At 40.6% G+C, this 25,453-nt stretch overlaps 1 protein-coding gene across 1 annotated transcript in view; it reads right to left on the bottom strand.

Moving 5' to 3' along the window:
* STK32B (serine/threonine kinase 32B) overlaps positions 1-10,787 on the bottom strand; it is a 182,154-nt gene extending 171,367 nt beyond the window's left edge. The window contains exon 1 of the mRNA XM_086464114.1: positions 10,712-10,787. Coding sequence (XP_086320240.1) covers positions 10,712-10,787 — 76 coding nt within the window. The remainder of the gene's footprint in view (positions 1-10,711) is intronic.
* Positions 10,788-25,453: the final 14,666 nt, after the last annotated feature.

The following is a 25,453-nucleotide window of genomic DNA, read 5'->3' as shown; positions in this document are numbered from 1 at the left end:
AAAAGAAAAAGGTAGAAAAGGATTAATGAAATATAAAATACATACTTTTATATTATGATATGATATTATGAAGAAAATATTTATGGGGATATAAAATTTGATAAATAAATTTCATATTCATCAACTATGTTTAGTTATCATTAAAGCCTTATAAACAGTATAATAGGCTGCCACCAACCCAAGTGATGCTTTCTAAGAAGGTTTCCATCAATTTAAAAGGAAAATGCCTTTGTCTTAACTATGGAATGAATGAAAGTAACTTATGTGTCTATTGCACTCAATAACTATGTCAAAAAAATTGGAATCAACATTTCTAAGAACAAAGTATTATAGAATTTTATAATCTTGACACAAGACTTGTGATAGAGATCACAGAAAAAGGGTGCAGGAGAAAAACTAATTACAGGTAGAAAGAGTCTTCCATTAGTTATAGCAGAAACTAATCATATGCAAAATTGAAAAGAGAACCCTGATCGCCTGAACACAAGTGAAATAAACTGAAATCATGGAATCATTTAGGTTTAAGATCATCAAGTCCAATCATAAACTTAACACTGCCAAGTCCACCACTAAACCATGTCCCTAAGGGCCAAATCTCCAGTAAGTTTTCATCGGTTGCTTACTGATAGGTTTCCCGACAGACAAAGAATACCACACTGGAAAATACAGAAAGTTGACAGCCTCTAGAACTGAGGTGGTAATTTATGAAGAGACATCCAATTTTTACAAACATTTTTTACGGAGTTCAAATTTCCAGTGGTTAAAAACAAAACTCCAATTGTCTCACAAAAACTAGCCTGTCTGTTCAGACTGTTTAATATACTTATGAAAATACACAAGCTGACAAGAGTCAATGTGGAAACTAAGGAAGCTAAAGATAAGGTCAAACTGATCAGAGGAGAGCCAATTGCAGCATAAACAAGTCTTCTGGTTATTGGAGTGGAAAATAGCTTATTTGGGAACAGAAGGAAGAAAGTCCTCATTTCTGTGATACAAAAGCACACTCTCTTAGAGTCCCTTGTTGCTGGACACGTCAGGTGAATGCTGACTGCCTAAGGGAATAGGCCAATATATAACACTAAGGACTTCCTTATTGGATTAAAGTCCAATGCTGCACTTTCGTTGTATTTGTCAGATTCTGGTGAGTGAGTAATCCGAAAAGGAAAGCCTGGTAGTACTCACCAGTGAAGCAACAGATGCCTTCATTCTTTCCTCTTTTCTCCAGAAATTTGTGTTTTACAAAGGTACAGTACTAGTACCTATTAAAAAAAAAAATTGTATAGGGCAAGTACAATAAAAGCCCATCTACTACATTAGAAAAAGAGTAAGAACTTGAAGCGTACAGTACAATGTTGTGCTAAATACACATGATCCATCACTTATACAGTATAATGTCCATTTCTAAGAGTTTAAAATGAAGTCAAAGGATGTTCCATGAAATATTGTATTAAGAAAATCAGTTCTAGGTACTGATAAATGTGTTAACACTCAACCTTCTCTTGTACTGAGAAGGTGTGGACATCTTGGGCCCCATCAGTGCTCATCTGCAGATACAGTGTGATATGAACAGGCATTTCTGGCAAAGGCAGTAGTCTCCTGGGATCAAATGCAGACAAATAAAAGCCAGTGTTATTCTTCAAAAGAGTTAATGTATTGAAGACTGAAGCTCAGAGAGCAGACCAGCTTTGTTCTTTAACCAAAGGAGAAAAAAAAATCAAGACATTTGCCTGTTCTGTTTCTGCAAACATCCTGTATTTTTTACTCACGCCAAATCGTGATTGAGTCCAAGGAAACTCAGAATATGATTCAGTTAAGAAACCAATCTTTATTGCTAACACAAGGTTTTGATATTTGCAGAATAATAATCTTTTGCTTTTTCCTATTGTGGGGAATCTTACATATACACACGTATACAGTGTTCACAAGTACAACAGCAAATTCAGCAACAGCTCAACATAGGCTTATATTAGGCAGTAAGTAATGTAGTTTAAGGTAATCGATTTAACTAGCTCATGAAATTAAGCAGAACTGTGCTTAAGAGAGATCAGGTCACCTGATGTGCACACTGCTTACTACTGCTGCTCTTCCCCTCCAGGATAAGTCTCCTACTTTTTGTCCATTCCCCTCACATGTTTTACCATGTAGGATACTGTGAAACTCCACTAGCAGGCTGAACTTGATGCCCTTTTCCTTTGAGTATCCTCTCAGGAATCTTTTTCTTTGCATTGATTGATCTCATTAGCAACCTTTTCTCTTCCGCACCTTTCCCACCATCTCAGCATTAGCTCACTCCAGCCAAGTTAAAATACTGTGAAACCTCCAAAATTAATTTGGCAATCTTTTCCTCTTTTCTGCCCTTCACTGCTTGGTCCTAGGTGCTACTGATCTCTAGGTTATGCTTCAGGAAGGCTTTTCTTTCTGCTTTCCCAGCCTTGCTGTTTAATGAGGAAGCTAGAAAAAAGTAGGAGTCTTGTGCTTGGCCAGCAAAACACCTGTCTTCTTTGTCCTTATGCCCACATTCAGAAGAGACTGTACAAAGACAGTCCTGGTAGGGTAGGACCTAGTTTATTTGAGTATCTATGAGCAAGATCATAATTCCTTACTATTTTTTCTTCCAAAGATTTTCTCAGTCATTTTCTAATTCAGTCAGGTACAACATTTGATTCTGGGCTGAACATCTTCTGTTTACTGGACAGCATGTTACTCAGGGTTCACAAAAAACTGCATGCCCACATTATTGACAACTTTGTAACTCATAACCACATCAAGGAATTCTTTCACTTTCATGCCAGATGCTATCAGTGACCCAGTGGATGTCACACTGGAGCCCAATGGGAGGAGGCAGACCTGTTCCCCCTTGTTCCATGGGAAGGTGTCAGAGGAGAGTGAGTGCAACCAGCCTCATGATCTCCCTGGCAGAAGTGAAAGACTGGTGTTTTGAACTCTACTGGAAGTGAAGCCAATATTGAGGAGTAGAGTCAGTTTAATATCCCTGTACATTTGAACACCATCTGTCCATGGGAAAAAAACAAGCATTTTTCTGCTTCTTCCACCATTTGGCTTCTCCAGTGCTGCAGAATCCAGCTCTCTGAACCCTACTCTTTTGTCAAATAAAACCACAGCAGCACAGCTGAAGGAGCAGAGCCTCACCTTTTCACTGCAAGAAACATCTGTGGGCAGGGATGGTAGACAACTTATGAATTTGTAAAGGAGTGATTGCAAAAGCAAGGGTGTGAGATTTAGAAAATAATCTTGTTTTCTCACAGTTTGTTTCAGAGTTTTCCCTGACCTTGAATAGGAGTCTCTAAGATTATCTTGCATGATGCTTGATTAGCTTTCTTGACATCCAGGCACACTACATAACACACATAGCAACATGGGTAAAATTTTACCTCTCCTGAGCACTTACACTTCCTAGATAACAAGCCACCAAGAAATTCCTTGACGCTCTTAGAGGTAGGTGTCATGCCAACAACTTCTGTTTGTCCTGTAAGGCTACAAAAACATCAGCAAAGACTTACAAGATGCCTTTGTTTAAGACAGAAGTCCTAACAAGGATGTTTCCAACAAAGTAGAAAATTAAATCTTGGAATTGTAGAAAATATGTTTAGAAAGGACCTTGAAAATTCATCTGGTCCATCTCTGAGCCATTGCTGGCACAGATTTTGTTGAATCTGGATGATGATAAAGTAAGATAAAATTGGTAAATACTTTAGCTGTCCCTCAGAAGAGTCTTGGTTCTAATCCTGACAGTATGAGGTAAATTAGATACTGCATAACATCTTTAGGATAGTCAATTGGCAGAACAGAGATGCAGCTCATCTGAGGGAGCAAGAAGCAAAGATGGAAGTGCCAGATTCATCCTACTTTTCTTTAGAGTTCCCTGTAGAAAAAAGGAAATCTGTGATCTGGCATTAAACTCCACCTGTAATTATCATTTAGTGTCCAGAGAGGTCCACATTGTTTGTTTACATTGTACCAAAGCTTTAAGAAGACTGAGTCAGGAAGACAATGGCTGATGGTGGTTGCAATGCCATGATATTTTCCTTCTGAACATTCTTTGGCACAGACCATGCAAACTCTTGACAACAGTTTGGCAGTTGGTACCTCTGTGACTGCCCGGAATTATCATATTGTTATTTTGTGCTCTCCTTTCTGTCTATATTCTCCTACTGTCTCATACCATACTGTAACTGCAAGCTCGACACTGATCACTATTTTGTTCTGCATTTGCATAGACACTCGCATTAGGGTTTCTGAAATGTATTGCACTACAAATAACAATGACTCCATGTCTAAAGTTCAATAAATGGAAAATAAAATTGTATATAATTCAACATGGTCATAAAACAAAAAAAATAGAAACTCAATGTTCTGGATCTTAGTTATCTAAAACCTTGATATCTAGCATTGAATAATGCCTTCAACTGCTATGTTTTATACTTTTTTTGACTCAGAACTGCCTTAGAGTATTTTAAGTCACAATGTGGTATTCCTACCCAATCCAGTTCTAAAAGGGAATTGGAGTTTTCACCTTTGCGATGGAAAAAGTAAAATACTACATAACCTGCCATAGAAATTGCATGAACGAACCAAAAACCCAGCAGAAATGTTAATCCCACCATATACTTGTTACCTTCACTAACAAAAGGTATTTACATCCTAAACCCTTTATTTAACTGTTCTGTAGGGCTATATTTTATGAAACAATTAGTTTGAAAAGGGCATGTTATTAGCCTCATGATTTGAGCTCTTTGCAGTTGTCATATGACTGCCTCAGACATTATCCATTACAGCCTTGTGGCAGCAGGCTGATGAGTGCTATCGTATCACTGACAACAACCGGGCACCGCATCCTCTATTCTGAATTGGACTCATTATGACGTTTAACCATTGCTTTAATTTGGTTCCAAATGAAATCCTTCTGTGTCATTTTTCCCTATGTCACTTCTATAGTTCTTCAGCTTCCACTGCACTTTATATAAACTCAGCCATTTAGCTGGATTTACCTATCTGAACCTGTATTAATTGCCAGCCTTTTTGTTAGATCTGTATCTAATTTTTATGCTTTTAGTACAAGATGGTCTTTTCAGCAGCTGGTCATTTAATAATGATGGTTTCTGCAACTTGCCAACAACATAAAATCCTTCATTTAAGCTTAAGGCTTTTCTAAAGAGGAGAGGAGAAAATCAATTTCAAATTACAACTTAGAATTTAAAGCTTGACTCCAGAGATGGATGCTACATTCTCTAGTACATAAGATTTCCATTGAGCTTTGTCGTCATGACACTACAGTAAATGAAGCCTCATGACTCGGGTGAAGCAGCAGGACTGCAGCATTTCCTTGAAGTAGATCTGTAAGCACAACAGTGAATCAGGGATCGGCCATGTAGAAATAAGCCAAGGTAGGTTGCTATGCCTCATTTCCCTCATACAAGACTACAGTACTGAGGCACAGCATGTCACACTGACCTCTGCAAAGGAGTGTTCAAGCTCTACAGCTTCAGGATGCTCAGTGAAAGGCTCTTTGGAAAAACATATTTGCTTTAAATGTAAAGTCATAGAAAGGTTTGGGTTGGAAGGGACCTTAAAGACCATCTAGTACTATGAAAATAAAAACAAGCTCTTCAAAAGTTCAGTGCTCTTGTTTCTAAAACTGTAGCAAAACTGACTTTTTAACCCCCAAAAAATACAATAGCCATGTCACTGCACAGGACCAACTTCTAGCCTCTAACACTTTTGTTTCTTATCCTTTCCTCTGTGTCTTCCACAACAACATAGGCAAATATGTTTATTACTGCTTGGTGGTAAATTTCTCTCCTGAGTCAGCTCTTTTCTAAATTACTCTTTTCTAGTATTTCATTTTCACCTGTTAAATATCATTGAAATTTTAACAGAGCACAGACAAGATACTTACTCAGAATTTGCAAATAACATTTATCAATGGTGAACATTTGCCTCGCCCTTCTATTGCCATTCTTGTGAACTTATTGCTGTTTCTGAAGAGATGAACATGAGGAAAGACATACTTCTTTGCTCTCCTGATATTAGTACTGGATACACATATTCAGGAGAGGATAGTTGTTATGAGAATAGGAAATATTTGAGGTAAAGAGAGTCAATGTTCCTTTGCTTCATCAGTATTAACCAAAATGAAACTGTTTTCCTTGTCCCCGAATGCTGAATTGACTACACAACTAGTGTAGTATCTAGCTTGAAAACACTTTCTAAACGTCTGATAAACTGTTTTAGTTCCATGCCATTAAAGTATCTAGCTTTGATTAGAGGTAGTGATGTTGTTATACCAGACCTAGTTGTCTATCCAACCCATACAGCAATAAAAATCGAGAATTGAAACATAGTTTTCCATTAAGCTTCTTTAGCCAGGATGTAAGCTCTAGGCAAACAAAGGACTCTTTTATTAGATTTTCCTAGCTGCTGTTGTGCTTTAACCTAGGCTAATAAGAAAAAATGAGATAAATTCAGCATGAGTTTCCCAGAAGTTTTTTGCTCAAGAGTAACCAGATACTTTTCCTTGATGAGAAACTGATTTTGTAGATGGTAGAGTTGGCTTAGATTTCATTTTTCTCAATTTCAGTGAAGCGATATAAAATAAAGTATAAGCAAAGCTGAACAAGGTGAGGATTAACTGGCTAAATGCAAGGGGGGTAACTATACTGGTTTTGGCTGGGATAGAGTTAATTTTCTTCATAGGAGCGCATGGGGCTATGTTCTGGATTTGTGCTGGCAACAGTGTTGGTAACACAGGGATGTTATAGTTACTGCTGAGCAGTTCTGACACAAGAGTCAAGGCCTTTGCCATCCCTCACAGCACCCCACCAGCAAGGAGGCTGGGGGTGCACCAGAAGCTGGGAGGGGACACAGTTGGGACAGCTGACCCCAGCTGACCCCAGGGATATCCCATACCGTATGACGTCATGTTCAGCATATATTGCTGGGGGAAGCAGAAGGAAGCAGGGGCTTTCACAGTGACGACATTTGTCTTCCCAAGTAATCGTTATGTGATGGAGCCCTGCTTCCCTAGAGCTGGCTGAACACCCACCTGACAATGGGAAGTGGTGAATGAATTCCTTGTTGTGCTTTGCTTGTGTGTGCAGCTTTTGCTTTGCCTATTAAACTGTCTTTATCTCAACCCACAAGTTTTCTCACTTTTACCCTTGCGATTCTCTCCCCCATCCCGCCGGGGAGGAGTGAGCGAGTGGCTGTGTGGGGTTTAGTAGCCGGCTGGGGTTAAACCACACCAGTAACACAGGGAAAAATGTTGTTTTGAAATGGGAATTATGAGGCTGATGGGGCTAACAACAAAGGAGACTAGTCTGGAAAAGATCCTGCTGAATATTTATACAAAATATTCAGTGGACTTGATAACTGGCAGGGAGCTGACGAGAGTGCAGATAATACAAAACATTGATAAAGTAACAGACAATCAGAGCATCACAAGGAAAAAAGTGATTGATCATCTCTGAGAATAGGAATAATAGAAATGAACTGAAATTCAGTCATGCAAAATGCAAGGTCATGCACATAGGAACATCAAAAATTTCTGCTGTAGATTTGAGCTCATCAGTGGAAATTACTGAACAGGACACTGGTGGGCTAACTGATTGTAGGATGACTGAACTATCCACACGATATGTGCATGAAAAGGGCATGTATAGTTATAAGCTGTACCAGGAAAGTTATTTTCCAGCACAGGGTCCTGGTGAAAACTCACCTGCAATTCTGTGTATAATTTGTCTTATCTTTGTGCAATGAAAACAGGTTCAAATGCATGCAGATGAGGGGCACAGGGAATGAAAAAGCACTAAAGACAAGAAAACTAGAAGAGGTTTTCTTACGAATCAAAGAGCAAGAGAGGACATTTTTGCTGTCTATCATTGCACTGGAGTAACCATGGAGGGTGGTGGAAAGCTGTTTAAGCTAACAAAAACATTGAAATAAACATAAATCTTACAAATAGGTTAAGAATCATTTAATCGGAAAAACAGAGGTTTCTAACCATTGAAAGAATGAAGATCTGGAAGATCCTTCTGACAAAAATAGAACATAGAGAACAAATATAGCTAGTTTTACAATTGTATATATTATCACCTTTAAAAAGTGTATGATAATGATGTGTTACGCTGTCTGTGATTACTGGGGATTTACAGCAAGCAGTCCAGCCTTCTGGCTGGGTCATTTTTTATTATCCTAAGCATGGTGGGGAATCTACATACAACCTATAGTTTTTAGATCTACTCGATGGATCAACACCTACTCTCATTAGACAGAAAGCATGAGTGGTAACTCTAGAGCAGATACTCTATAGGCTTGTCAGCTAGTACCTGGGTGCTCTTCATGTACTATTTCCATATATTTCTTTGTTAAGTGGTACACTGAGTAAATTTTTCTATGATTTACAAAGTGACAAGATATGGTTTTAAACCTCTTCTTCCAAAATTCATGTTTTATTCTACATCCATCATTGACACATATGAACATAAAATGACAATCCTTTTTTCTGCTCCATTTTCTCATTTTAAGAGGCAGCTCTGTCATTACGCACAATACACTAAATAGCTGAGTTTGTACTATGCCTACATATTCATACGTAACTCTTTTATTCTAGTTCTTTCTGAATTGACAAGCATTGTCATTCTTAAGCAAAATTACATCGTCTCAAGAAACAAATCTACTTTCTCTTGCTATACTTTCTCTTTTGCTTTTGTTTTGTTTTCATATTGAGTCTAATACTGTGGAAAACAGTGACTCTTGTAGCTGCTAGTGAGAGTATGAAATACAGGTTGATTTTGGATTAGACCTTGTAAGATACATTTTCAAAAAGGAGGTATTTTCCTATGTTATTTATGTATTGGGAAAATTCCATCCTGAATAATAATTTTTAAGTAGTACAGGAAAGAGGTTATTGTTTCAAATGCAATGGACTCTTCTGAACTGGATGGGTATACTAAGCACAATGTCTTAAGAGGAAAAAATGAGACGATGTTAGGAACATTCATAATGGGGGGAAAAAAAACAGGCAAAGAATAAATAATGACCTAATACAAACCCATGAATACTTTTTATGTGCTTTTTTTATTAGGTATTAGTAATGGCTGCATTACAGAAATGTTTTCCTGAAGGAAAAAGAACGAAGTGCCATAAAGTCTTCTGTGCAGTAATTTGCTATTGAACTTTGTTAATTTCATTCAGAAACTGACCACAGCCTTGCCTCATGGGAAAAAAAAAAAAAAAGTGATAATAATTCATGGAAACTGCTAACTCAAGAAAGCCAAATCAAAAGTCTTACAAAGGCACAGCTATTTTTTTACCTTAGGGTGTCTAGAACATGCTTTCACTACTAGGTATCTCCTGGTGAGTGACCTCAAGGTTTACAAGACTAACTGCGTATGATCAAGATTTTACCGGGGGTGGGGGGGGAGGTGTGGGGGGTTCTTTCTCTCTCACTTGTTTACATAGCATGACCTATGGTAAATGACCGAAATTTTATATCAGTACAAGAAAATCACAGCTATTGCACCACAGTACACAAATAGTAAATAAACTGTCCCAGTCTCCACACAAACAATAGAGTCTTGTAAACCAAATGTCAACGAATACCTCGCCAAGCTTAGTTAAGGCATTAGGGAATGATAATTGTGTCTTAAATGAAAGTAAATATGTATTCACCATTTTAAGCACTTTACATACATTTAATATATTTCCTTCCTATTAGCAAAATAATACAAATATGTCCATGTGTCCTGAACATATAGGGAAGAGCATACATGGTTTTGATTTATTATGAACCTCACAAAGCCAAAACAATGTGATAGTCTATTGAGGCACAAAGACTTCCTAATAAAATATATTGGGAACTTCTGGGAAAGGAATATACTCAAAAATAAGCACCCATCATCCAGATAGGCAGCAACATCTATCCCACGAGTAACATTAAAAACATTTCTAGTGATAATATACAAATACTTCCTTCCTAAGAGTGCTGTGTTCTCTTTGCTTCAAAATCTGAAATGATTGTAATTGAAATGCATTCACAAAATTCCAGTTAAATATGGTCTGCATATGAAAATGACATGGAAATGCATAAACAGTGAAGAAACACTGTATTTTATGCAAACTTTACCATTGCCTTCCAAAAACTTCACAAGATACACTTTCTTATGGCATATTATCTAGTCAGGAAGAAAAAATCTCAGAGTAACAGAACAACCTAAAAAAAAAGTTTCAGAAACTGTAGGTGATGGCAGGAGTATACTGACTGAGAGAGACATCACTGTTTAAAATGGGCAGGTGGGCAAGGAGTCAACTCTGAACGAACACAAAATGAAAGTGGACATCTCTCTCCCAAATGATGCCCATCCATAACCGCCTGTGTGGAGTTACCTGCCATGTGCTTAAACCCCAGGCGACCCTGTGCTAGACTCAGCTGAGCTCCGAGCTGAAACCAACGCCCCGCACAGGCGGTGCGGACGGCTGAACAACGGCGGACTCTCCCTCCTCCTGCCCCGGGGAGCTCACCCCGCAGCAGACAGCCCGCGGGGAGGATCCGTTCCCAATCGCCCCCCGGGAGGGAGCAGGGGCAGGCAGGCGCCTGCCCGGGGCGGAGGGTGCCGCCCGCGGCCCCGAGGTGCGACGCGAAGGTGACGGGCGGGGCGCGGGGGCGCGGTACCGTGGACAGCTCCGCACTCACCGTCCTCGTTCTCGTCGAAGACGGGCGCCCTGTGGGAGTGGCTGCCCCCCATCTTAGTCCGCGGCCGGTTCCGCATCCCCCGCCGCCAGCATCCCGCGGGGCGCACCGGCAGGCACCCCGGCGCCGGGGCAGCTGCCCGCCCGCCCGCCGCCGCCGCCTCCCCGGTCCCAGCCCCAGCCCCAGCCCCGGCCCGGGGTGGGGGGAGCCTCCGCAGGGCTAGCAGTCACCCTGCGACATGAAAGCGATCCGTCTGCCCCTGGCAGAGATCGCTGCTGGCTGGCGCGCCCCGACTTGGCCCGTCTCTCATCGCGGAGGGGCAGGGGAGGGAGGGAGTTAGGGGAGGAGGGAGGGAGGGAGGGAGGGAGGAGGCGGAGGTCCTGCTGCTGGTAAGCGGTAAAAGCTGGATCTACCTGGATCCTCGCGGATCCTCCCTCCGCTTTTCCTCCTCCCAGACCTCCGCTGGGGAGCGCGGAGCCCCAGCTCCTGCCCCGGCAGCGGGGCTAGCACCCCCGCCCTGCGCCGCCCGCCGCCCCGGCGGTGCTGTCTGACGGCGGGAGGACTCAGAGCTGCTCCTGCCGCCCGGAGGAGCTGGCTGGCCCGCGGTGGAGCTGGCCGGCCCCGGCAGCTGAGGGCTCCCGAGGCGGGTGAGAGGCTGGGTGGGGTACCCGCTGCCCTGGGCCGAGATGGTTGGGGGTGCTCTGCCTCGCGACTGAGGGGTCACCCGCGGCAGCGCGGAGGGACGCGGCCCGCTGACCGAACTTCACCGAGTTTACAAAGGGGAAAAGGAAGCAAAAGAGAGACATTCCCGCCCATTTTCCTTCCCGCTGGGCACCCCGGGGCGCTGGGCGGCCGGACCCGGCGGGGCTGCGCTCGGCCGGCAGGGCGGGGGCGGGGGGGCGGGGCGGGGCCCCAGGGGCGGGGCCGGGCGCCCGGCCCGGCCTCACAGCGCCACCTGCCGGCGGGACGGGGAGTCCCCCTGGCGGCTCTGGCCGAAGGGACCGGGCAGCCTTGGGGTTGCCTTTCTACATGTGCAGTAAATACATAGAGATGTGTGTGCCTCTGCATTTTTTTATATATATATATATATATATACACATAAATATATATATCTGTATAGCAACGTGTGAATCTTGAAATGGCTCCACTGTAGAACTTCGTTAAGGAAAACTGCGAGAAATCTTAAGGTATAACACGAATCATCCGCTACACAGCCAGCAATCAGGTCTTTCCAGAGCTGTTATTGATATTTATACACAGAAATAGCTGACTCATTCCCTTTCAAAAATGCTACTGTTAGCAACTTTTGAGGTGGAGTAGGAACAATTACTTGTGAAACTTCCTCCGAAGGGAAACAGGTAAAAAAAATAATGCATCATCTGCATTGTTGTTGTATCCAAGTCAAAGTCTGTGCAGATCCTGTAAGGAAAACCCACAGATGAAAAATCAAATGGAAGTTGCATTTTTGGCTCCTCCAGTGTTACAAGGGGAGAAGAGACAGAAGGAATAGGAGCCTGAAGCCAGGGTATATGTATTTTCATGTATACAGGCAGAAAGACTCTGATGTTCTCCTGTAATATCTACCACCCTTCTTTCAGTGTAGCTGTTTAGAAAAGCCCAAGAACAAATTCTACATAAAGTAGGAGAACTTTCATTCTCTTTGCTTACAGTTTTTACGTGCCTTAGTTACTCGCGTCACCTGTCTTTGAACCCAATATAATCCTGCTATAACCTTTCAGGGAAAGGTTGGTTAGAATTGAATGCAGTGGGTAACACCCTATGCTGTGTGGCTGAGAGCTCAGAGCTTGCAGCACCAACAAATTGAGCAATATTTTTCCATAAGTAGCCATGGACGGGTAGTGTCACTGGCTGATATCCCTTACTTACATTATCTGGTTTGCCACTATCTACATGTGAAAGCATTTGCAAAATAAAGAAGTTTTCAAAATGTTGACCCATATCTATTAATCTAAAATGTAGTCTGGAAAGCATCACTTGATCTTTTGTTTGTTACTTATCCATTCAAACATTTAGTCATCCAGTCAAAAGCAGATGCAACATCATGTTACTGAGGTTATGTTCCTTCAGTCAGAAGACAACAGTAGCATATAGAAACCATAGCCTATAGAAACCAGTTCTCTTTTGGGCTAAGTGGCCAACATGGTGCTTTATGTTAATCTAATTTCTTTTACATTACCAAAGGAGGACTCACAGTTTAACACACTTTAACTGATAAGAGTTACCTTCTACCTAAGCTAAGGGCTTACATCATGTTAAGGTAATTGCTTCAATTCATGTGAAAGTATTCTAAAATGACCTTCCAAAAAATGGGAAGAACTAGTTTGCCACTAAACCTCCAGGCTGACAATTTTACACACAAGAAACACATCCATAATATACAGACATGGGATGATCAGGAGCAGTTGGGGATTCCATTGCACGCAGAAAACACAAATTCATAAAAACTTACTCAAAAGTGTCTCCAAGAGTTACTCCATTTCTTTTTTTACATTACTCCCTCCATATAGACCAAAATCCTAATGAGTCTTCTGAGATGTCCTTCATGATTTCATGTGACAAGGTCTACCATGAACCAAAACAGTTCTAACAATTTACAGAGCAATAAGTTGTCTCTATTCATTAATTAGCCAGAACTACTAGACTGATGTGTCTTTTTGACTCCTATATGGATTATCATAGCTTTGCAATTCATTTGTCCTTGGTTTGTGAAAACTCCTGACTTGTGTCTAAATGTCAGCATAGCTAGGAGGTCAAGACAAACAGCATGCTGTGTTAATGTGAGATGTGAAAAATTAACATATATTAATAAAGTATTGATGAGCCATTCATTTGTGATTTAATAATTGATAACATTATATTCCTCTGTAACTCTTGCACTTGAATAGTGACAGATGTTATCTTTCACAGCCATTTTCTATATAAATATACCAAAACATGATAGTTTAGCAAGAATTTTTGAGTTTGTTGTTCTGAAGGCAATGCAATGTATTCATTGCTACAGTGCCTTTGCTCTGAACAAAGATTTGTTTGTACCACACTCAGCATTTCTGTAGCTAAATCAAATGTTGTTTTCATAATGCTGTCCAATGGAACAGAAGGCATCAAACCTAGATGTGTGCTTAAGGCCCAGCAAAGACTCAAGGAAACCAATGGCAATTTTCCAGTACCTTCAATATGAGTGATATCAAGCCTTGACTATATAGGCTGCTTATTCACATGGTCCTGGGCTCCCCTTTGTCCTTTGCAACCCTGAATACATGCTAAACTCTGAACAGATGCATAACTTCTGTATAAGGGGGTATTTTTAATACTACCCAGAACAACCTGAATTCCACTGCATCTGCTCCAAATTCAGCAACAGCTCTTCAGGAACCGTTACTCATGTGTTTTTCCAATTGCTTTCGTAAATCAGAAATTCTATATCATAACACCATGCATATCAATGAAGCTTTCTGAAGCCTGAATATTTTCAGAACAATTAAATATTTACTCTTCTGAGACAGAGATTTCTAAGCTACAAACAGTCAAAGTTTGTAAGTCTTGCAAGACCAGAACCAAATCCAACTTCTCATGCTTATCTGTTCTCCTGAAAGATGATCAGGTTTTGCTTGAGGTAAACAAAGTTCTAACCTTAAAAATATGTTTATTTTTAGCAGATAAATGCTGCATAGCTTATGCAGAAAATGTGGTAGGGAAGAAGGACAGACTAATAGAGCTTTTTTCCCCCTGTGAATGAGAAGCTGCAATCAGCATGAACATCATTTTAAGATGATGTTTTACATTTTCATTTAAGGTGTATGTTGTCTGAATCATTAATAATGATTTTTTTCAGATCTCCATGCAGAGTTAGCAATACAGAAAATCAAACATGATTACACTCCTTTGCATTATAAAACTTCCCTTTGGGAATTCAGTAGTTTAAAGCCAGTAATTCTGTGATTACAGTTTTTGTATTACAATGCTTCTGATGAGACTTACAGGGTGAACTTACAGTTCTTGATTTCAAAGCATACCCTGTTATATTTGTAAATTGCAGAGTATTTGCACTGACATTTTTGTGTTTGAGTACTATCCTGGAGTTAACAAACAAGATATTAAAATGGTATCTCTTATCTTTATGACTACTTTAAAAGGAAAGATGGTGGATTAAATACAGTCCCCTCCTTGGAAACTGACAGAGTCCCCACACAGAGGTGTTACATCTGCTTGCTTCTTTCCTGAGAAGAGTAATGTTTGCTGCTGTGTGTTCTTTCTGCCATGTGGAGACAAAGGTAGGGCACACTGTGTTCATCAAAAGGCTGTGGGATTTTTAAAGGGAACATCAGCGAGAGAGGAACACAATTCTTATTGTTTTCGCAGCTCACCAAATGCTCACTGGTGGTATGGTCAGGTTTGTTCTCAGGAGAAAGTTCAAGCAGGGCAAGGAGTTAGAATCCTTTGGCTGGAGTCAGGTTCTCAGTTCAGGCACGAGAATGGGCTCGGTGGTTTAAACCAACTCCTTTCCAATTAGGCAGCTGGACTAGATGATCATTGTAGGTTTCTTTCAACTGAAATTTTCTCTTTTGTCTCTTTTTTTTTTTTTTCTTTTCTTTTCTTTTCTTTTCTTTTCTTTTCTTTTCTTTTCTTTTCTTTTCTTTTCTTTTCTTTTCTTTTCTTTTCTTTTCTTTTCTTTTCTTTTCTTTTCTTTTTCTTTTCATTCCTTTCCGGTTTTCTTTTCATTCCTTTTTGTTTTTCTTTTCTTTCTCTTTGCACTGGACTGCAGTAAGCTCACTATGGTTATTTACCATACATCAGTTGAAGCAGTGGTGAATCTGCTCAAAGTCTCCTTCCAAACCATATCTGCTCTCCACTCTAAGCCCCTTCAGGTCATTAAGATGTCATAAAAGGCAGAAGATTCTGAAATGAGAAAAAAACTTTCATCTTTCCGTAGTTTGCTGTTGGAACATGCTTTCTGCCCATTTATATTTGTTTTTTTTGGGGGGGGGGGTGGTGGGTGTGGCGGACTTATGGGTTGGAAGCACTCGCTAAAGAAGCCAGAGTCAAGAACCTGAAACACACACTGACAGTTTTCTAGTCACTCTTCAGGCATAAGTACTTGCTGTTCCCAAGAAAGTTCAGAGCCTGTGAAAATTGACTGACTACTATTTCATCCCTGGATGAATTTGGAGGGAACTGTTTCTCTCTATCAAGATAATGTTAAAAACCTGGAGTTTTATTGAGGTTTACTGTGAGCAGCAGTGAGTCAAACTAACATCATCTGGCATACTCATGCAAGTGACAGTGTGCAAGGATTGGTCCAAGCACAGATCAAAGTTTCCTTTGCTTTACCAGGGCTATGACCTTGCTGGAAGGCAGTGGTTTAGTTTGGCTTCCCAACCTGCTCTCCCAACTGCTCCTTCCCCAGCAGTCCTATCTCCAGTCCCCAAGGCACAAATTTAAAGCATAATGCAGTTTTCAACTGATGCCAGTATGGGTCATCTGGGCATGGGTTTGTGTGAGGGTGAAAGGGGCTCTAGCCTTCCCACTAGGAAAATTAATGGAGTATGGAAAAGACTTACAGACATATTGTGCAGAATCAAATCTCATGGATAGACTGAGAGTGTGTCTTTTCCCATTCCCCATTTTACAGGGAGGCCAACAGCATTCATTAAGATTTATAAAAGGCTGCCAGCCAGCTGCTTCACTTGCATTGCTCCTGAGTGAACACAGCACAACTATGGCCATTTACTCAGAGATCTACTCTATCCTCAGCCTTGTTTCAGGAGAGAAAGAAAGTGTTTGATCCCAACTAATCTTAGAGAAACACAGAAAGCCTTTACCACAGCGTCTTTAAAAGGTATTGGACATAAAAAGCAAGAAGAGAAGGATGTAAGTAACATATTAGAAAGAAACTAGAACTATTTATTTGTACAGAACCCTAAACCAATAAAGAGAGGAGTTGGTTCTGCATTACATTGAATACACTGGGGTCCAAATTACAGTAGCTTTGTGTTTGGGCTTCTAGCTAAGTTCTAGTCTTACTTATCATATATTCTTTATCTGTACAATACTGTGATATCAGCCAAGTAATCAGAACAGACTAAATTGCCTATATTCATGGCAAACACCATTCCAGACACATTGGCACTAGAAACAGCCTCCAACCCACTGGAGTCCCTCAGAAAATGTGATTGTCTACAGAAAGGCAGTCACCTTCCTGTGCGTACTCAAGGCATGAAAAGAAACTGAAGTTACTGGAATCCGAGATCAGGAATGTTTATAACTCCAGAATCGCTGGCCCCAGTTTGGATGTATTACTACTGAGTCATGCTTTTGCAACTGGCTTCAGTCACAGCCTGATCAGGTCCATTATGCCTATCTTGTGATTTGATATGGTTACAGTAAATCTCAGATTGATAAACCCTAAGCAATCTTCACAGCAGTACATAGCAGAAATCCCTTCAAACTAGAAAACGTTTTGTTCCTTTCTAGCTTTTACCTGTTTCTGTGGAATTCAGCATGGCATGCATTATGTATTTCCCTCAGCACAGAAATAACATGAAAAATTTGTGAGTTTTTTTCTAAGTTCTTTTCTTGGTATGACTGAAATTTTGAAGTCCACAGTATGAGAAAGCAAAACCCAATGGTTATGGTTGGAACTTGAGAAACTTGGTGTCAGTCCTCTGCAAGATTACGTGTGCCTGTCCTGTAAGGTCAATGGCAATACTTGGGCATGAAACTGAGACCAGGGATTCCCACGTTCCACTCCTGCTGCTTGTGGTCTGTGACCACAGCACACTTCTTTGTCTTTCCGTCAGGTGTTTTCATGTACAAAGTGTATTTTTAAGGATAGAGTTCTTGCAACTTAAAGAAGGGACAAATGAAGACATCTGAAGTAGCTTCCCTTTCTTTAGAGAGACAAACCAGTCCCAGCACCAGGGATATAGGAGCTGCTGTTGCTGGAGAAGAACAGGGCCAAGCAAGAGCAGGCGAGGGATGTACAGCCCCAGAATGTCTCCCAAGAAGCTGTGTTGTTTTTTTCCCAGCACAACTGCTTCAAGGTTCTGCCAGTAACCTAATATACCCCCTGCCCCTCCCCACAATAAATATCCCCAAGGAGGTCAGACTAGATCTGTGCTTCCCTGAGCAGCCTGCTCTGGGTGCTCTCCTTCTCAGAGGTGCAGCCATTACCCTGCAGTGTAACAGCTCCACCGTTCTCTTTCACAGCCCTGTGTGGTTTATGTTCCCCTCAATCTTAGCTGTTTAATAAGCTTTACTGCTTAATGATTTTTTCTTCCCCTCTTCATGTAATATGGCCATATCTGGAGCACTGAGTATTCTCCGTTAATAGCTTGTCCTATTGTGTTTTGTCACGTCCTTTCTTGTGACTAGTAATTTATCAGAAGTATTGATTGATGTAAAATTATAGACTTCCCAATCTTTCCTAGCCTGCAGAGTGTCTTTCAAGAATTCATAAAGTAGCTCAAGTGATGAAGAGCCCTGCTTCACAGAATAGTTAAGAGGCTGCTCTTTTAGGGCTATTACATTTGGGTTATTAAGGCAAAACACTAAACAGGGGTGCCAGGCTGACTTACAGCTCTCTTGTTTCTTTTCTTCTCAGTGTAGCTACACTTTCTTTTTATGGTTTTTTTTTTGTTGTTTGGAACTAAAACTGCTCAAGACATGTCTTCTCATCACAGAGATAAGAAAATACAAGCTCATGGTTGGAAAACCAAAATCATCAGCTGAACGTCACAAGATAAGGCCATGTGAGTTGAGCCTCCTATGTGGAACCATGATGATTTTGTACACAGGTAGCTGAGCAATGAAAGAAAGAAAAATCAATTGTTCACAAAAGTGGCACCTGAAGGAACTGTTATCAAAATTAATTGGATCTGTAAAATAAGGGAAAACATTATTTGCTGAATATCGTTCAAGCTGTTTACTAAAATCTGTCAGTGTAAAGGCTTGATAGATGTGTTCATGAATTGTTAAAGTTTGCAGCAAAAGGGGCAAAATCCAAGTTCAAATTTGCAGAACCAGTGGAAAGAATTTGAAGTTTGCCATGTGTCTGCTGACCAAATTGGATGAGAATCCAAACTTTTTAAAGTGTTCTTGACACTAGTAATTTTATCGTTTTTCTACTGCCTTAATTGCTTGAAGGGTAGCAAATAAATACTATTATAATTTTCAGAAAAAAAGCTACAAGAATAACACTGCAGCCCAAGGAAAGATTTCTAATAGCTGTATATTTTCCTCTGTTTTGTTTGTTTTGCTATTCTTCAGATTTAATCACATCTCTCTTTGCCCTTATCTCATAAAGAGGTTTGCTGCATATACTAATCAGTGCAATAGGATGGTAGAAGAGACAAAGTAGGAGGGATAGGTTTAAATGTGCTTTGTGGGTGAGGCCTAATGGTGCCTGAGAACCACACGGCTTTAGAAAGTCAAAGATATATAATTGCACCTTGTGAAAAATAGCAGGAGTTATGTATCTGGCACCTCGTAATTTACCTTTGGTCACACATAAACATGGGAAAGCATTTTGCTGCTTGTTGGTATTGCATTTACTGGAATCATATGCAGTTAATGCAAGAGCCCGGTTACCTGTCAGAACCTTGTTATACAGCCAAAGTCATCACCAATCTCTATAAATTATATTTCCATGAACCAGTTAAGCTCCTTTACCCCCAGATTATGCACTAATTCGAACACAAAATGAGACTGATAAAGCTTTCCGTCTTTTTAGCTCTAGAATTTCCCTTAAATGAAACTACTGCAAAGATGCCCTGAACAAACATGTCCCCTAGGGGTGTGACCGGATTGACCACATGCTTTTTTTGTTTGTTGTTTGTTTGTTTTTTCTCAGCACTGGCTACATCTACATTACTGGTTTGCTTTGACACAGGAGTGCACTTTTAAAGCAAATCTCACAGTTGAGTCAATTTATTGTGCTTTGCTTTGCACCACGGAGCAGTCTCAGAACATAATCTGGATTCCTTTGGAATGAATCAAAACCAGAAGCTGCCCTGTAGAAGTGCACCTAGTACAGCCTGACTGGTACTGGGCAGTCAGCCCATGGCGTCAGACTAGAGCTAGTCTAAGTGAAACCCTCAAAACGCATACAGTATGGACTTTACAGCCTCAGCACCAGCATTTTCCCATTCCAGATCTTCTCCCACGGCACTGAACTAGTTGCTAAAACAGACAGAGAAGACATGTCCAAGCTTCTGACTGCCTGGCCTCTGAAGAGGTTATAGTTTCTGTTTCATGCTTTTTTTGCCCACTGTTAAAATTTCTGCCATTATATCATGGACATGAAGTAGCACATCGTTAGATTGATTGCAGAATTTACCTTTTCTTTCTTCCCTTTTTTTTTAAAAAAAAAAAATCCAGAAATGCAGTTTGTGGAAAAAACATTTAGTGAAGAAAGGGCTCTGTTATGTATAGACACCTCAGCAATTAGTCTGTATTACACTCCAGCTTATTTCAGTTTACCTTCAAGCAGTGATTCCAACAGAAAAATGTTTAAAAGTAACAGGAGAGTCATCCTATGTAAAGTCCTCAATACAGTGCGTATGTGCGGGCAATGAGCAGACTATGGCTACATGCATCAGCTGTCCTTAGCAACCAGTCAGCTGCGAGAAATAAGCCTGACTCTTGAAGGTAAACCTGCAGGATAACATATGTTCACAACAGCAATTTTTTTCTTGTTAGAGTACAATTGGACACCCAGTTTGGTGTAGTCATGCTTGGTTAGGAAAGGGAAGGAACTCTTTCCACACAGACTCATCACAGCTGTGGTTTTCTAGGATTCCTAGTATATGGTATATAGTCCAGCCCTGCAGATGCCAATGATTTGATGCTGTCATAAGTCCTTATTACGTGAAGAAGTTCCTTACCATTCTGCCACGTCTCCTTTATTCAGGTATTATAGCAGTTTTCCTCTGAGAAATCTGTGTGATGACATATTTTAATTCAGGAAGGAAACTACTGTCAAGGATTAAATTCACATTTAAATTATGCTTTTGTTTAAAAATATCTTAATTTTAACATTTTTAATGGCTTGGAAATTAATTTTAAAATTAAAAAGTAAGTAAACTTTTAAACAAGTATAAATCTTTTAGAAGTGTCATCTTATACATCTGATATTCTTCTGATTCTTCAGGAGAAAATCATCCAGGACAGAGGAGGAAAAAGGCACCCAACACAGAATGGGCCCATGCCAAATTTCTCTGGCTCTGGTACAGAGATGAGATTGATGACAACTTGGTCTGGTTTTAAACATTTTTCAGATCTGCTGTAACCTTCACAGTTGTGCTTATCACCCTTCAAGGCTATTTATTTCACATCTTTCCTGACTTTCTTTTTTATCTTTCTGTACTCTTCCATAAATGAGAATGGAGAGAAAGTAGTATACCCCTATATTTGAAAGCATTTTCTACAACTGATGACATGATGTAATGTGTCATTTTTATACGAATTTTGTGACTTTACCTCCCTTCAAGGATAATGTTTTAAAACAGCCTTAGACTGCATTTGTGAGAATGATGACATTCATAGACAATTATAAATCACACTAGAACCCTAGAAATGGCACCAGCGTCTGATAGGATCCTTTTTTGTGTGCGTATAAAGGTGGCTGTCTCTTCTGCTTCTCAGCAAACATTGATGAGTAGAGAGTTACAAATGGCCTCATTGCTCAGCACGCCAATGCTCAGTAGTGACTGTCACCTGTGGCATCTATTCTTCTGTCCATGTGTGTATTTTCTGTAACGAAAGCCCCATTGTGCCTCCAAGCTGGAAAATGAGGCTAAAGTAGTAATGCAAATGGTGAACTGGAAATTAAAGAAAGGAAGCTGAAGAAAACATGGTTCCTGCTTCCATCGCTCTGAAACCAAAATCTGATTAACATCCCTGAAGGCAGCTTTTCAAAACTGTTTCATTTAGTACTGAGATTCCAAAAAGTTGGAGTTCCTTCACATCTCCTGAGAAACATGAGACATTTTCAACTGCAGGTCAAAGGAGGATTGTGTTTCCCACCCAAAGGGCTTGGGCCATCAGCCTGGAGAGGTGAAACACTGCAGCAAGACCATGGGAAGGAACAGAGGTTCCCACAGGTAGGCAAAGTGCAAATATTTGGGTTATTTTTCTGCAGGAAGAAAATGTTTCAACTTGCTTATCTGTTTTGTTTCAACTCAGTTTGCTGCCTTTGTCTTGCTGGGTTGGGACATGGTGATTTGGGATTTGGATCACATTTGTGTGCCTGAATGAAGTCAGAGTGTGCTTGCTTGGAGGGAAATGTGTTACGGGTGTTGCTTGCTGTGACGCTGCTGCTGTTGATTGAAAGGAACCTGCTGTGGCTTACTGCTGAAATTACAGGAATCTTCAATAGAGCCACCGACAGCCCTCAGAGGGGGATAAAAAACACAGAAGGGAAAATGTTAAGGTAAAATTATGTTGATGGTGAAGCTTGTTGTTTATATAAACTATTCCTGCTATGAGCCCAACAGTGACCTTTTCTCACACAGGGCAGTGGAGCTTGTTCCGGGAAACAGTATTTGTGAGTATGCTCACAAATGAGGATTTTGTAGAAGTCCTGGCAGCTTCCATCTGAGTCACCTCCCAAGAATGGTGTAGCAGCAAGGGTGCAAGGGGCCAAACCAACCCATTTCATGTTAATCTACTATGGCCCACGGACACGGCAGCAATTTGGGAGCAAATAAATACTCTTACTGGCTATTCATATTTTCTGTTCCTCCTCTTTTCCCATTGCTTCTGATCTCTTTAGACCACTAACTACACAGTGCCTACTTCACTGGGATCTTTAGATATTTGCCCTACATAAACACTAACAACAACCATACTAGTGGTTATGCTAGAAAATGTTACCTTTGGCAATCCAGCACAAAAGCATTAAAAATCTCCCCTTTTTCAAAAAGTCAGGTAATCACACTTTTTAAATGGTTTCAAAGCAATTTGGTTTCAGTCGATTACTGAAAAATAATAGACTAGAAAGCATCTGGTTTTCTTGAGAAGGGTACTACAGGGACTGTTTGGAACGTAGTATGTCCAGAGGAGTCAGAATACACCTCCTATACTGATCAAGTGAAAACTGAGTCTCCAGCAATATCCATCGTGGCATGTAGACTCTATCCACCAACAAACCTGCATGTAGTTACTGAAGCATTGGTTATAACCCAACTATTAAAGGTACTTTAAAAGCTGCTTTTGAAATTGTATTCTAGACAGGAAAGAAAAACTGTCAGAATCATAAAGCTCAGAGTAAAATATGGTGAAATAATCACCCACTTATTTTTGGTTTTGCTTTAAATGCTACGTGAACCTAAAAAGCTGTGATATGTTCAATTCTAAATAGATAAACTCCAAAGCAGTGGCATTGTGGATGCTTAAAACACATCTGAATGTGTGTTTGCTTCCTGTATTTTGTGCAATCATTTACTTTCTTGCCAAAAAGAGAACTTATTTTCTTTAGGCAGCATTGAAAATGCAGGTCATTCTTGCTTGATTTATTCATGTCAGTGCAGAACTTGCTGGTCATTTACCAGCATGATGGCTCGCCTATGGTTCATTCTGTGCTTTCCCGCTTCCATGTTCCCTCAGGCTTTTCAGCTGAACTCTCGGCAAGGCACCAGCTCACGATATTTTATTTTCAGTCCTCAGTGTCATCAAGATGGAAGCCACCACAGAGAAGATAACGTCTTTCAAGCATGTGGTACACAATCCAATCACTGGCATTGGACTTGTTTGTCCAATGCCAAACGAGCCTCCATTAGAGAATTATGGATGTCAACATGACAGCTCACCCACAGCAGGGACTGAGCTGAGGCCTTCTGAAGGTGAATACACGAGCTGAAGCTGGACGGCAAAGCTCTGCACTTGGTGCAGTGAAAGATTTCTCTTCTCTGGACTGGATACCAAGGTGGTAATAAGAAGGAAGAATCTGCTTTTTGGGTTTAGACCCAAACAGGAGAAACTGTTCAGAAAGACTAACACAGGCAATGTGTTATTCATCTTGAATGTTTCCAGATAAAATAAACTCCAAAAGTAGCATTTGCTCTTCTAAGGAAAACTGTTGGAGGAAAAGCTGGCCAGCCTGAGCACCCCATGTACATGAAACCCCCAAACCTGTCAGCGGCAGCACCCAAACCAGATACAGACCTTTTCAGACATATGTGTGTGTGCTGCCTGTGTGGATAGCTAACACCAGAAATGGTAGAGTGCTCAGGGACACACTGTCTTGGAAATGGGAGAGATTTGATTGCCCTCTAACTCTGGTCTCTCAAGTGGGAATGATACATTGATGCCAGTAGACACAACAGCAAGGAATTCACCATATTAACAGAGACATTTTTCTTTTATTGATTTCATGAAATAAATACTAGGCAAGGCATGTAATTGCCAGGCAAGGAAAATATACTGTTATTAATGGATGTAAGGAAAACCTCTTGGGAGAAAAGCAGCAGTAGGTTGAACAGAGAAGTGTGTAGAGGTTATAGCAAAGTTCTGTGACCCAAAGATCATCTTTTCACCACATGTTTGCACAGCTTCTAGCTCAGTGGGAGTCTTGATCTATGACTTTGCCCCCTAAGCTGTAATCCATACAGCAGTGCTAACAACACATGTCATCTGGAAATCACTCTTCAGCTTTCAGCAGCATAGTAGATAATCACATGTAGTGTCTTCTTATTCAGTGCTTCAAACATCCTCCAGTAAGTCACATTAACAGTAAACTCAGTTCCCTTGCTGGAGGCTGTGAGCCAAAAGACGAAAAGAATTAAGAAAATAAAGCATGCATAAATAAAATTAAAAAAGCAAAAAAAATCATTACATTCCCTAAGGCGTCTATGCTTCAGAAGGACCCATGGCCACATGGTTTATTAAAGATGATTCTGAATTATGCAGTAAAACCTCTAACGTAGAATCAACCAAAGCATAGCTCACTTGACTAGGCAGTTGCACACAAATACTTGTTCATTACTTCTCCTGGGCATTTTTTCTTAACATGTATGCTGTAGGCACATGTGTGCACACAGTTTCAAGTAGAAGAGTGTTCTTACTGAATTCAATAGTATGCCTAGATTCACATGTTCTTACGAGTTTTGTTGGATGTGGACCTTGGGTTTCCCCCCCCCCCTCAAGAAGAACACCATCTTCTCCTTTTAACCAGCGCTTTCTTTAAAAAAGAGGTCAGCATCAGATGCTGATCTCTGGCAAAGCTGAAACTCCTTCATGTACTGCACTGGAAGTTCAAGCAATTTATATACCAGCTCTATATGAAGAATCTCTCCGCAGTCCAATCCATAATTAGCTTGTATTTCTTCCAAGAATATAATTGTCACACCTACTGTTCAATGTCATCTTATACAGCAGAATAATCTGAAGGGGAAAGAAACACCCTCATTTACATTAGACTTATCCTAGTTTTTAAATATCTGCTTTCTAATTATTAGAATCTTTTGCTAAGATGTCCAAAAAACTTATGAAAACTTAGTCCCTACCCAGCAGTGCCTTTCAGCTTAACAATCTACAAAATCCATTGTAAGGCTTCTGATGTTTTTATCTCTGAGTGCAGTCATTTTTCTGTATCACTCCGGTATCAAACACCGGCACCTCTCAGGCTCTTTGTCCACTTCAGACAGGACCATCTGCCTTCTGGCTCTTCCTCTGCTCTGCTGACCTTTGGGGTGGTTGGTAATGGAGGGAGCACCAAGAAAGGCAGTC

This window comes from Leptosomus discolor, chromosome 4 (assembly GCF_034619465.1).
Source record: "Leptosomus discolor isolate bLepDis1 chromosome 4, bLepDis1.hap2, whole genome shotgun sequence".
NCBI lineage: Eukaryota > Metazoa > Chordata > Aves > Leptosomiformes > Leptosomidae > Leptosomus > Leptosomus discolor.
The sequence above is the reverse complement of the archived record's forward strand: the minus strand, read 5'-3'. Positions and strand labels throughout refer to the sequence as shown.